We start from the raw sequence: 12,105 nt of genomic DNA, 5'->3' as shown, positions 1-12,105 counted from the left end.
TATATATATATATATATATATATATATATATATATATATATATGAAGAATATGTCAACAACATTGTGATGCTCGGTTTTACTGACTACTCTTACGGGGTGCTCGGAAATCGAATGTTTTCTGAGATCCCGCGGTCTGTAAAGACTGGTGGCCGGGTGTGCTCTTCCGAGCAAAGGTATGCGGAACCCGGCGTTGCCGCGATAAAGGCATTTTTTTTTCTTCGCCTATGATTGTAACTTTAAATTGTGCAGTTCGGTCAAGACTTGGCAATGCGAACTTTCAAACACACTCGCCAATTTCAATGTGCGCACCTCAATTACGAGTAAGTAAATTTTTGTGCGGGCCTGTGGTCCGTACACTTTTGCTCGTCGGTTCTGCTAAAAATGGAAGCTCGTACTGTACCGGTTCTTCGAATGTATGACTGAAACCACATGGCTAACAGACCCGCGAAAATGACCCCTGACGTGACGTCACGACCAAATCTGTATGTGCAACGGCCATCGTCGGCAATCAAATACCAGGTAGACCCAGAAGCCTGCCCACAAGGGGCATATGCCTTCATGATTATCGATTGGTTATATCCTAACCGTTTAAAGGTGAGCCTTCTTAGTGCTTTGAGTATATTCAAATTAAGCGTGACCTAGTAAACAATGTAGAAGATGTTCGCTACTTTCAGGCTTCCCTAAGAATGGTTCTGGTGCTCCTCGAGCAGCCAGAACAAATGGCCATTGAGAACCTGTAGGTTCACGCACTTCTTCCGATGACTTAGAAACGTGCTCGCCTTTATACAAATCTAGAAAATCTTGTGGAAAACACTCGTAGAAGAGAAGAAGAAGGAACGTTATTAGAGAGTAGTCCAGCAGTTTTTGTAGTGGTGGCCCCAGGTGGCGGCTCGAAGCCCTTGAACTCGGCCGGCATATTCGGCTTGCCGGACGGCCCAGAGCTGGTCTGCCAGCTCTGAACTTTTGAGAGCCGCCTCCCAGCGGCGGCGACGCCTACGGAGAAGATCCCCGGCGGCTCCCGCATCCGGGGCGGCGTCTGAAAGAAGCGAGCTCGAGCCTCCCAGTACTCTGGCAACGGTCGCGATTATGGACGCGTCGCGAACGGAGCTGGTTTGATTACCGTTGTTGCCGGAACATTCCCAGAGCATGTGTCGCAGCGTTGCTCTCTGGCCGCAAGTTTTACACGCGTCTGTTAGATATAAACGCGGATAGCAGTGGTATAAGATAGCGGGGATAGGGTAGGTGTGTGTCTGGAGCAAGCGTAAAGTTACGGCCTCGTTCCTGTTCAATTTATCGTGTGGTAGAAAAACTCGTAGAAACATTAATAAGGCGAACGGGAATGTCTGCTATTGGCCCATAGTCGTCACGTGGTATAAGGCAAGGAAGTATTGTTGCGCTATAAATTGGGTTCAGCATATTCGGTTTTATTTACGTACTAATTCGGAATACTAACTTTTGTTTTCATATTTGAGCTGAAAATGTAGTCTTTTTTGTTAATATACTCTTCCATATAAACGATCAGCCCCTTTTTTTTTGGTTAAGCTATCGCGTCAGCCTTGCATTATTTCTTTCTGTGTATACCTGACGCAATAACTTTCTTGACACTGAGTGTTGCGTTAAAGCAGATATTCATATTCAACACTCTAGTTGCATTCAATACGCACATAAAAAGGGCAATTCCACAACGGCTGACATCGAAAAAAGGCAAGATGTTCCGGTGCGCATTAGTGTGCAGGTCCAGACGAAAGCCCGTAGCGTCCATAAGGTGGCGAAGGAGAGTAATTTGGCGGCAACAACAGTGACACTTCGAGGATTTGAACTGGAGGCCGCCCCTCCGCAAGCCATCAAGAATCACTGCCAGGTGAGCGAGATGCCTATCACGTAGGGAAGAAAGCACTTACGCAGTCTACGTAACACAAATACATCGAAAACTTGAACTTTTTAAGCAAAGAGCCGATCACTCATTCAAAAGTAGCAGGTGCGTTGAAAGATCAAATGGCACCGCCTTGAACTGATAGATACCATCAAGGGCGTCAAGGGCACTCTTCTGCAGCCCACTCCATCGATGGCAATCCTCCAGCAAATCGACCGCAAGGCGATGTAGGAAATGTAGGTTACATCAAAGAGGCAGCTTAGGGTGTCATGAATACGCGGTAAAGTGCAAATGTCCTTTGCAATTTTGTTCTATTGGTGACAATCTACACAGCCCTGCCCCATTACATCCATGTTTTTCACAAGAATGACAAGGGAAGCGGAAGGACTGCACGAAGGCTCGATATCGTCCTTTACGAGCGTTTCCCAGCCGACCATCCACCAATGTTACATTAACTCGAGTACACCGCTATTTACGAGGTGTATCTTCAGCGCTAGTCAAAGAGTGATCTAAGTGACGGCAATTATCAATTTGCACCACTTTGTCTTCTTGATTGTCTTTGGTGATGCGGCCCTTATGTGCTGCAGTTCCGTATCAATAAATAACAAATAAATGAATACGTAAAAGAAATGGAACGTTGGCGTCGTTGGCTGGCTCGCGTCTGATTGCGGAAAAAGCGAGTATTATTTCTGAATGAGAAGCTTCTGGCACCGAAGCACTTCACACAATAAGCAATTTCCTTTTTTCTCCTCTGCTGGCGCGTGTCACAAAGGTAGACGCTCGAGTGACGCCCAGATCTGTGTATGCCAGATATTGGCGTATGCGATATGAAGTTTGGGTGAGGAGGTGATGGGTGTGCACTTCAGAAACGTCTCCACACTGGCCCCCGAACAAATGTAAGGACGCTGCATATTTCTGCAATGACGCACTATCGAAACTAGCCCTTGGGCACAATGAAACAATGACGCATTTTTCCCCCCTCCGCTGACATGCACTCTCGATGTGTCCCACATATGTCCAGATTAAATGGCGCTGACAGTCGATATTGCAAAGGCTGTAAATGTACCACATGGCCCCTCTTTATTTTCATATAGCTCTAAACCTTCTGTTATCCCTTTCTCTTTTTATGGTATGCCCCTTTGCCCCTCTACTTGCTGGCTGTCGCTCACATATCAGCAGTCGCCTGTGTGGCCAGCCGGATTCTCCTCTTGCTTTTTTTTTCTTGCAGTAAACGGTAATTGTTGCTATTCACACGAGACGCCAGTTTACGCCGATGCTGACGCCGTTACTGTGACCGGCAGATTCCGGCAGTTCATCCCGCAGTTAGCCACAAACTGGTTAGAAATCTGTGGCAGCCCGCTAAGCCCGCCAAAAGACTAAAAGCCGCAACCCGTTTATTCTCTTTTGTCTTAGTGTGTAGATGGACTCTAGAAGAATTGAATCGCGTCGTTTGAGAGAGGCAAAACTCTTGCATAAGCTCGGAGCAATTACGCCTAGAGAGACTTGTGAGAGCGGTGTGGGAGAAGTGACAGGTGTGGCGATGAATGAGCAGACGCAAACACATACGAAGTTTGTTGTGCGAGAGCGTTCTGGCATTGGTTCATAGCACAGATGCTCTTCGTTTATGTGCACATAAATCTGAGCGCGTTGAGAGAGAGTGCTTCTTTTATTGAGGTCGGGTGCGAGATAAGCGCTGTGCTCTTCTAGCGATGGACCATGAGCAGCGAGAACCGATGCTTGGAGCTAAGTGAAAAACTAAGTTGACACCTTGTCATCGACACCAACCGTCTTACCCTACCTCGAAACCATCGAACTTTAACATTCATGCAAATTCTTGCGGTATGATACTAGTAGGAAGGGGCGATAGACTATATTCAATTAACGTTACCCTGGAGTACATGCTTTTTGGGCGATACGTACGCACTTGAATAATAATGGTTTAGCTTTAGACACCATACACAAGCGGCAGCAGTCAAGCTGGAACAACCGGGAATGCCAAGCAACGCATTGATTTTTACATCACATGAAGTTTTTCGGGGATTTTGCTCTTGTAGATTTCACCTGCTTCAGGAAGTCGTATCAACTTGCTCGAAGCAAGCGCCACTCTTGCACCCTTTCACCATAGGGACATTTCCAACAGGAAGTTCGGTGTCCGACGAACAAAACTTTTTTTCGCGAACAGCATTTTTCTCAAAACTTCACGCAGAATTTGTAAAATCGTAAACATTTGTGAACAGTATTCCCAGTCGGCAATGTTAGCGAAAAATTTGAAAAAGATGGGTAGCTATGATTTTACCTCGTGCTTCTTGCGTTCACATTGTCACAACGCTTGGAGAGTACACAATTGTGCGTGCGAGTGGTCAAAGTTCGCGTGCAGGGACTTTGAACTATTAGAAGTCTATTTAGACTGACTTCAAAGCATGCGTGCGGAAAGGGCAAACCTAATCACATCCACATTTGAAGGTCTGATACACAAAATAACCTTCATTAAATTGTTTGAGGGCTTTGCATATGACAACAAGGGAATGTGTTCGATCTACCATTGGACGCTGTGTGGGATATTCAATTTGCCATTGCATTGATCTTGAGAGAAGACGGATCGGCACATTTTAAGCAAAGTTCCACAAACCACTCCAAAGCTCCAACAAGTATGTTAGGTCGGCTTTTTTATATTGTTTATTCATTGTAACATTTTATAAAGATTCTATAAAGAGTGAATACATGTTTATGTGCAATAAAGAAAGGTGCATTTTTGGAGGGAACACTGTTCCTTTATTGACTCACACAAAGCAATGACACAATATTCTCAAACTATTTCTGAAGCTATATATATTAAGCTGGAGTTCTTTGATTCTGGACTATATAGAAAATAGAGATGAGAAGTAGCACACACAAGCGAAAACACAAAGGGTGCTGTGTTACAGTGCACTACTGGAAAAACTGTGGTGTCGAAAGAAACAAAATATAGAGGCTAGAAATTAGTGTTTACGCTGTACATGGGACTTCTGAGCACGAAAGTGCAAGATGATCGCTGCGATATAAACGATTCTACATGAACGTGTAATTCTGTCTGGCACTTAGTAGACATCGCGTGTATGAAGTCAGCATGTTTTGGAGCATCAGCTGTGCATGGTTTTTTCTAAATATAGTTCATGACTTGGCGATCATGCTGGGCAACCGGTATTTCACCTCAGCGAAAATTAAGACGTAATTTAAAGAGTGCTGATCAGCATCCAAAGATCCAGCCAACTGCAGAACATGGTGGTCCTGAGTATGATGGAAAAGTGTGGACCACCTGATAATGATACGAGTGTATTTTATCTATAAGGGGGGGGGGGGGGGGCGTTGTACTGTGTAAGAATTCAAGGTGTGTTTGTGGTACTATTGCCATGTAGCCAGCAATCATAGCTAGACGTGGCACTGTCTCGGAATCCCGCTGTAGAGATGGAACAAATGCACAGCTCGAGCAACTTATGCAAATACTTATTGAACTAAAGCATAGAGATAGTATATATGAACCAAAACGTGCATTTGTACATTGGCTTCAAGGGCGTAGCGTGGCGACCCCTTTCAGGCGCGCTGTCATGGTACAGAGGATAGGATATAACCGCAGATGACTCTAGCCAAGACACCATGCTTTCAAATTTATCACATGTGGAGGTAGCATTATTTCAAACTTATTCTAAAAATATGGTTCATTTGCAAACTGCGATATAGGACAACATAACAGGGTGCTATAGCTGCGACGATAGAGTTTACACCATGTTTGCCAAATTTTCTCATACGGGAAATCACTTTTTCAGACATTCGCTAGTTTTTGCACAGCCATTACTTGTGCTACAGAACAGCTATTTATAATGAGCTGCGTAAACGATGAATGTGCATCGGCCTTGACCGAGTTCACACGCTACATCTGCATCTTAAATGTGCAGAACCGTAACTGCTGGATTCGTGGAACTTACTGAATCTGCTCTTTGTACAGAAGGCAAGCGATCTCCATTCCAGTGAGAGACACTTGTGCATACTGTGCGCAACGAACACCAAAAGAAAGTTGTTGCTACGCTAGTGAGAGTCGCAACTTGTTCTTCAGACACACTAATCAAGCTAGCAACAGTTTCAATTCTTTGTTGTGAGCATTTAATTCAATGAGAGTGAAGTTCAAGCTTGTAACGCACACTACACGAGACTCAAAAGTTCTCAGCCTTTCTTTGGTCAAGAATAAGGGCGGCAGATTTCTGAATATTACGATCATTTTCGGCTTGTTTTTTAGAGGGTACTGAGAAGTGAAGTGCCTAACAACGCTGTCAAAATGCACTTGCTTCCCTTGAGTTGTTGACGTATTTCACACACTATTGATTGTGGGTACTTCCTGTTCAGTGGCTAGAATCGTCCATTCACTATTTTACCGCGCCTTCATGGCAGCGATTCGTGATAGGTTTATGAAAATTAACAAGCGCAGTTGAGGGGCTCTGTAAAAGCGATCATGTGACTAAAGATATGCATTTACTTATCTAAAACAATGGTTACGTACCTACGTAAGCTAAGTGGCAATGACGGCGCAACATACGGTAAGGCTAACGAAAATGTGCCTATGGTGTTCATTTCCTGTCGCCTTCCACACCTGCAATGGCTCTTAACATACACAAAAAGTATTTTTGACGTAGTAGTTCTGCGGAAACCCGCAAGGTGGAGAGAAGTAATGAATAAAGGGAAAATCAGACATCCACCCGATCGTAGCAATTGCTACAAAGGAAACACATACGGGTTCCTCGAAAGAAAAGCCTCATAGTTGAAGAAAAATTCGTCCTCGTCCGGGACTCGAACCCGGGACCACCGCCTTTCCGGGGCAGCCGCTCTACCATCTGAGCTAACCAGGCGGCTAGCAGGTGGCAGGGCGAAGTCGAATTTGTCGACAACACGAAGCAAAGGCAAGTGTTTGACGTAGTAGCTCTGCGGAAACCCGCAAGGTGGAGGGAAGTAATGAATAAAGGGAAAATCAGACATCCACCCGATCGTAGCAATTGCTACAAAGGAAACCCATACGGGTTCCTCAAGGAAAAGCCCATTAGTCTGTCTTGCGTCTTCATTTTTGTTCTGATTCGCCTAGTAGTAGTAGTTGAAGGTAGCGCCAACCATATTTAATGGTGAGTATTTTTCCTGCAAAACATTTCTAAAGACGTGTCGCGGGAATAGTTACCGCCTGCAATAACAGACTTTCTCACAGTGTTTCTTTTAGCGTTTGTGAAACACACCATAGTTGATAAAATATATCGGACGCCGCAGCGCAAAACATTCAGCCCATATGTTAGATGTGTCTTTAGAAAAAAATCGCCTAGTAAAACACGCGCGAACATCCAAGCAAAATAATTTGTCATAATTAGAATAGAGAGCAAAAGTGAATGCAGTAGCAGTGCATTCTTCCAGTGGAGATTCGTTTCTCGCAAGCTGACATTTTACCGAACGCGGCCATTTTTGGTCACGTTATTGCACTTATTTTACGCAAAACGGTTGTTGGCCGGACCTGTTGTCGTGGCAACATAAGTCGGCAAACATCAAAAAGACGGGACAAGGACTCTTCTTATATTAGTCTGTCTTGCGTCTTCATTTTTGTTCTGATTCGCCTAGTAGTAGTAGTTGAAGGCAGCGCCAACCATATTTAATGGTGAACTTAAAGACCAGTATGTACAGCTTCTGATTTTTTTGACTTGCGCGTTTGAATGGACTTCCAAAAAAGCCGGGTTTAACATGCACAGAACTTCAAAGGTGTTCTGAGTCGCTTTTTAGCTGTTTCGCTCCTTCTCTCTCACAATAATGAAAAAAAAAATTGTTACATTTAGTAAAGTATAACTCTGGTTTTTTTAGTTGCATGACGCTCAACATAAAAAATAAACCGTTACTTCCTGACGACGCGGACAACAAGGAAACAGCTAAACATTTCTAAGGACCCGTTTGCTACGTACTGGCGTCAATGTTGGTCATTGTATAATCACTAAAGCCAGTTCATAGTCGCTAAAGCACGGTGCATCTAAAATAACACTTTAACACCCTCTCGCTCAAAACAGTGGGCTTACTATTATCGGGAGGAGCAGAAGTTGTTTGTTAAGCGACAACAGCTCCTAAAGCAATCATGTTCCTTTAAAAGAAGACAGAGGTTTGGCCAATCGCACTTTACGCTGCGCAACGTCACTCAAGCGACATTCGCGCAGTGAATGGGATCTAGTCACTTCTGCAGTTTCATTAGGGCGGAGCTTCGCCCACGATACGACGGTGCTGCTACTGCATTATCGTCGGGGACCGGGGCTTCAACACCTTCAGCAGAAGTCGAGGCAGCTGGCGGCGGATCGCTGTAAGCGCAGCTTCGCGAGTCACCTGCATAAAATCGCAGCCAGTTTGAAGAAAGCGTGGGCATGGAGAACTCGATGCATACACAGCTATACATATCATATATAGATGCATACACAACGATGCATACACATCTGATGCATGCACAACGAGAAAGGAGACGAAATAATGAGGCGTACTGGTCTAGCGCTAGTAAATGCGACCTGATATTTTGGTGAGAAACATAAGGAAGACAACAAGGGCAGGCGAAACACCTACACATGCTATACCAAGGCAGCTGGATATAACCAATAATAAGAGACTGTCCACGAAAAATATGAGCAAGGCCAGCACTGTTTATCTTGCGCTTTTTTGTTTGAATGGTTTTCGTCTTTCTCTTTCTGGTTTTATCACGTCGGCTGATCAGGTGTGTCAGCGACAACTTGGCCGCCTTTCGCTCAAGCTATAAACGCATCTGAAGCAACATCAGTCAGACACTGCAAACATTTCCAAGAGAACACCTTTCTTTGCGGACTCAGAGTAAGGTAGTCGGCTTCGCCAGAATCATTGTTCATTGCAGTTTATTTGTACACTGAAGACGGCGATAGGTCTTTCTTTGAGAGATAGAAAGCAAGCCTATCTATAAATGCAAAAACAAAAAGATGGGCCGACATTGAAACAAGCACAACATCCGGAAAGTAAACATGCGCGATGATCAAGTTCACAGTAATAATGTACTACGGCGAGAACTTTCTTATGCGAGAAAGGATGTGCAAAGAAAACTGCCTGCCCATTCCAATAGCGTTCTTCTAACCAACTCTTTGGCGGCTTCACTGTTTTTACTGCACGCATTCATTATCAGCACAAAGTTGAAATTTCAGCATGCAATACAGCTTGCTTCTACATCTGACAGCGAGTTGTCACGTTTGATTGAAGAGTCTGCCTTACACAGATTTCCGACTACTTATGATGAGACACTAAACGTTTGCCCCACGCGCTGACGCTGGGCAATGATATATTCAATCGGGACAATATGCAAATGTGAGCGTGACGCGCTAAATGCTGAGTTGTCACAAAATGAGCACTTCAGCGTTCCTTAGAGTATAGTTAAAGCATGCGCTGCAAACACTCGGACGGCGGTGGCTTCGGTGCACGAATTTAGGCTGTAAGAGCACCCTATGTCTTCACGCAGAAAATCAGTGCACGATGTAGCTGTCATTCGCAACACGGCTTTAAGTTTAATCGATGAAGTCATTCTATTCTCCGCCTCAGAAATTCCAGGTGGTGCATCGAAGGCTATATAGGGTTTGTGTCAACCAATTAGCAGGGAAAGCGCAGGCTCCCTGTTTCAAGGAAGGGAAGACAACTCGCGCACCGTGTACCAATGATCACTGTCACGCCGAAACGAACGACGGCGGGACAACGACGGCAGGGAGACAGTGGGTTGACGAGACAGGAATGACGGCGATGGAAAAATAACGATGGCATCATAAGTGTATGACGAAGACGCAAGAAAAACGACGGCACGAGGATAACAGCAAGGTGATGATAAATGAAGACGACATAATTACGGTGGCGTGATGACGATGCTATGACAAGGGCAGCAGGACGATGCAGGAATGACGACGGCTGCGTGATTGTGACGGCTTGAAGATGGCGGCATGATGACGATGGAGTGAATATGACGGTGTGACGACGGTGGCATGGTCGCGAATGACAACGCAGTGACGGCGACCGGGTGACGACGGCGAAACAATGTCTACGGCGTGAGAAATGTCTCAAAGATAAATATTTTTCAAGCAAGGAATGAAAGGACTATGTAGATTAGGCTTAAGGTTTAGTATCCGTTCCGCTGAGACCTGCGTATGCAGCACGTTGGGGCATGCGCACAGCTCCTGAGCAGGATTGCGAATATATGAGCGCACAATGCCCGTGCAAGCAGTGGAAACCAGGACGCTGCCCTGGCTTTGGCAAAGCCGATTGAGCAGAGCGTGACAGTGCATTCGTTTGGGTGCATCTTTTGGTTTTTCCAGTAGAACGCGCTACAGGTCTCTGGTTGGCTCCTAACACTCCACGCGTTAGCAGCGCACGCCTTCCCGATAACAGGACAGCAGGATGGCAGCATCTCAAACGCAGCTAGGGCGTCCACAAAATAGCTATTTAAAACAATTGTGCAATCTACACTTTGTTCACTCTTTTAGAGCGCAGCTCTTTGGCGTCCGTTCCTGGGTTTCGCGTCGTCGTCGGCGTTGTCGTCGGCCTCGTAACCAGCTCCGCCCCCCTTTCATCCCCCCAGCGCTAGCAGTGACCGACTGATACCGCTGGATGCCGCTGACGCCGCTAGAGAGTCAAGATAACGTGACTGCATAGAACACCGTCGCCGCCATGCAGAAAGAGGAGGAAAGGGTCCCCCCCCCCCCCTGTTCTTGTGTGGCGGATAGGGTGCTCTTCAGTTGCCGACGCGCCGGTTATTTCACGTAGGCCCCGGCACGTCGACGAATACGTGACCACCTTCCCACGGCTAGACCTGGTTCTTAGCGCTGCGGAAGCGAGGGTATCAACCCGCCGTGGTTGCTCAGTGGCTATGGTGTTGGGCTGCTGAGCACGAGGTCGCGGGATCGAATCCCGGCCACGGCGGCCGCATTTCGATGGGGGCGAAATGCGAAAACACCCGTGTGCTTAGATTTAGGTGCACGTTAAAGAACCCCAGGTGGTCAAAATTTCCGGAGTCCTCCACTACGGCGTGCCTCATAATCAGAAAGTGGTTTTGGCACGTAAAACCCCAAATATTATTATTAAGCGAGGGTATCATATTGTTTGTGTCGGCTTCGGCGGCGTTGTCCCTGAAACCAACTTCGCAGCTGGGGTTGACTCACTATCGGCGTCAGCGGCATCAGTCAGTCGCTGCTATCTCTTCCCTCCTCCCTTTATCGTGTTGTCCGCTTGCTGCGCGCGCTTCTGCCCGCATCGTTTGCCGCTGGGTGTACACGCCGCCCCCCTCCCCCCTCTTCCTGCGAGTCTCCGGTTGTCAAAGCGCCGGCTCAAACTTAATTCCTTTCTTCGACTTCACATTCTACCACGGAAAAGCCAATCCGGACAGAAAGCTAGCCGATGAATTTCGTCGGTTGCAGTCCCACAAACTTGACACCATCACCGCCAAGTGCCTCGCCATGACTGAACAGCCGCACTGCTTGTTGATCTCCGCTCTTAACGTACGCTCCCTTGCCGCACATGCCAAGGACGTACACCACGATCACATTATGCGCCATTCCTCTGTACTTTGCTTTGCTGAAACCTGGATGGATCCCGAAGAGCCTCTCGAAATCATAGATTTCCTATACTGCTGTGGTGCTCGCAGAGACCACAACAGAGCGGCAGGAGTCGCTATCTACTTGCGCACAGGTCTCTCTGCAATACCAGTCGAAATGTTTGGCACGTCACATGAAGTTGGCGAACTGTGCGCCGCAAAGTTGCCCAACGGCTTGCTGGTAGTATCTGACTTCGCCCCTACCGCACTCACGAAAGACGTCGTGCACTTCCTGCAACTCGCATTAACCGTCCATCGATCCACACCGATGTTAGTAGTGGGGGACTTTAATGTTGACATAAAGACAAACAGCAATTTCCTAACACTTATGCGGGAGAACATCCCGTTCCTCTCGCTCGTAACGCGTCCCACGGCTGTGACAACCTCGCGAGGCACTTGTATAGATCTCGTCTTTGAGAATCAAGCATTGGTGTACCAAGTCGAACATATATCAGTCTATATCTCCGACCACAAAGCTTCCTTCATGACTGTCAAGAACTGTTAGTGGAGTCTTTGTTAAAGGAATACGTGTGAAAAATAAAAAAAAAAATTCTGTGATAGCGCATACATGTGTTGCTCGATTTCTTTGCCTCAATCTATCGA

The 12,105-nt window shown here is 46.3% G+C and overlaps 1 protein-coding gene across 1 annotated transcript in view; it reads right to left on the bottom strand.

The window, feature by feature from the left end:
- Window positions 1-4,523: 4,523 nt before the first annotated feature.
- Window positions 4,524-12,105, bottom strand: part of LOC126526369 (uncharacterized) — a 30,219-nt gene continuing 22,637 nt past the window's right edge. Inside the window, exon 4 of the mRNA XM_050174289.3 lies at window positions 4,524-8,243. Within this exon, the coding sequence (XP_050030246.2) occupies window positions 8,148-8,243 (96 nt within the window). The 3' untranslated portion in view covers window positions 4,524-8,147. The remainder of the gene's footprint in view (window positions 8,244-12,105) is intronic.

This window comes from Dermacentor andersoni, chromosome 8, assembly GCF_023375885.2.
Source record: "Dermacentor andersoni chromosome 8, qqDerAnde1_hic_scaffold, whole genome shotgun sequence".
NCBI classification, from domain to species: Eukaryota; Metazoa; Arthropoda; class Arachnida; order Ixodida; family Ixodidae; genus Dermacentor; species Dermacentor andersoni.
Note: the sequence above shows the minus strand (reverse complement) of the source record. Positions and strands in the feature narration are given on the sequence as shown.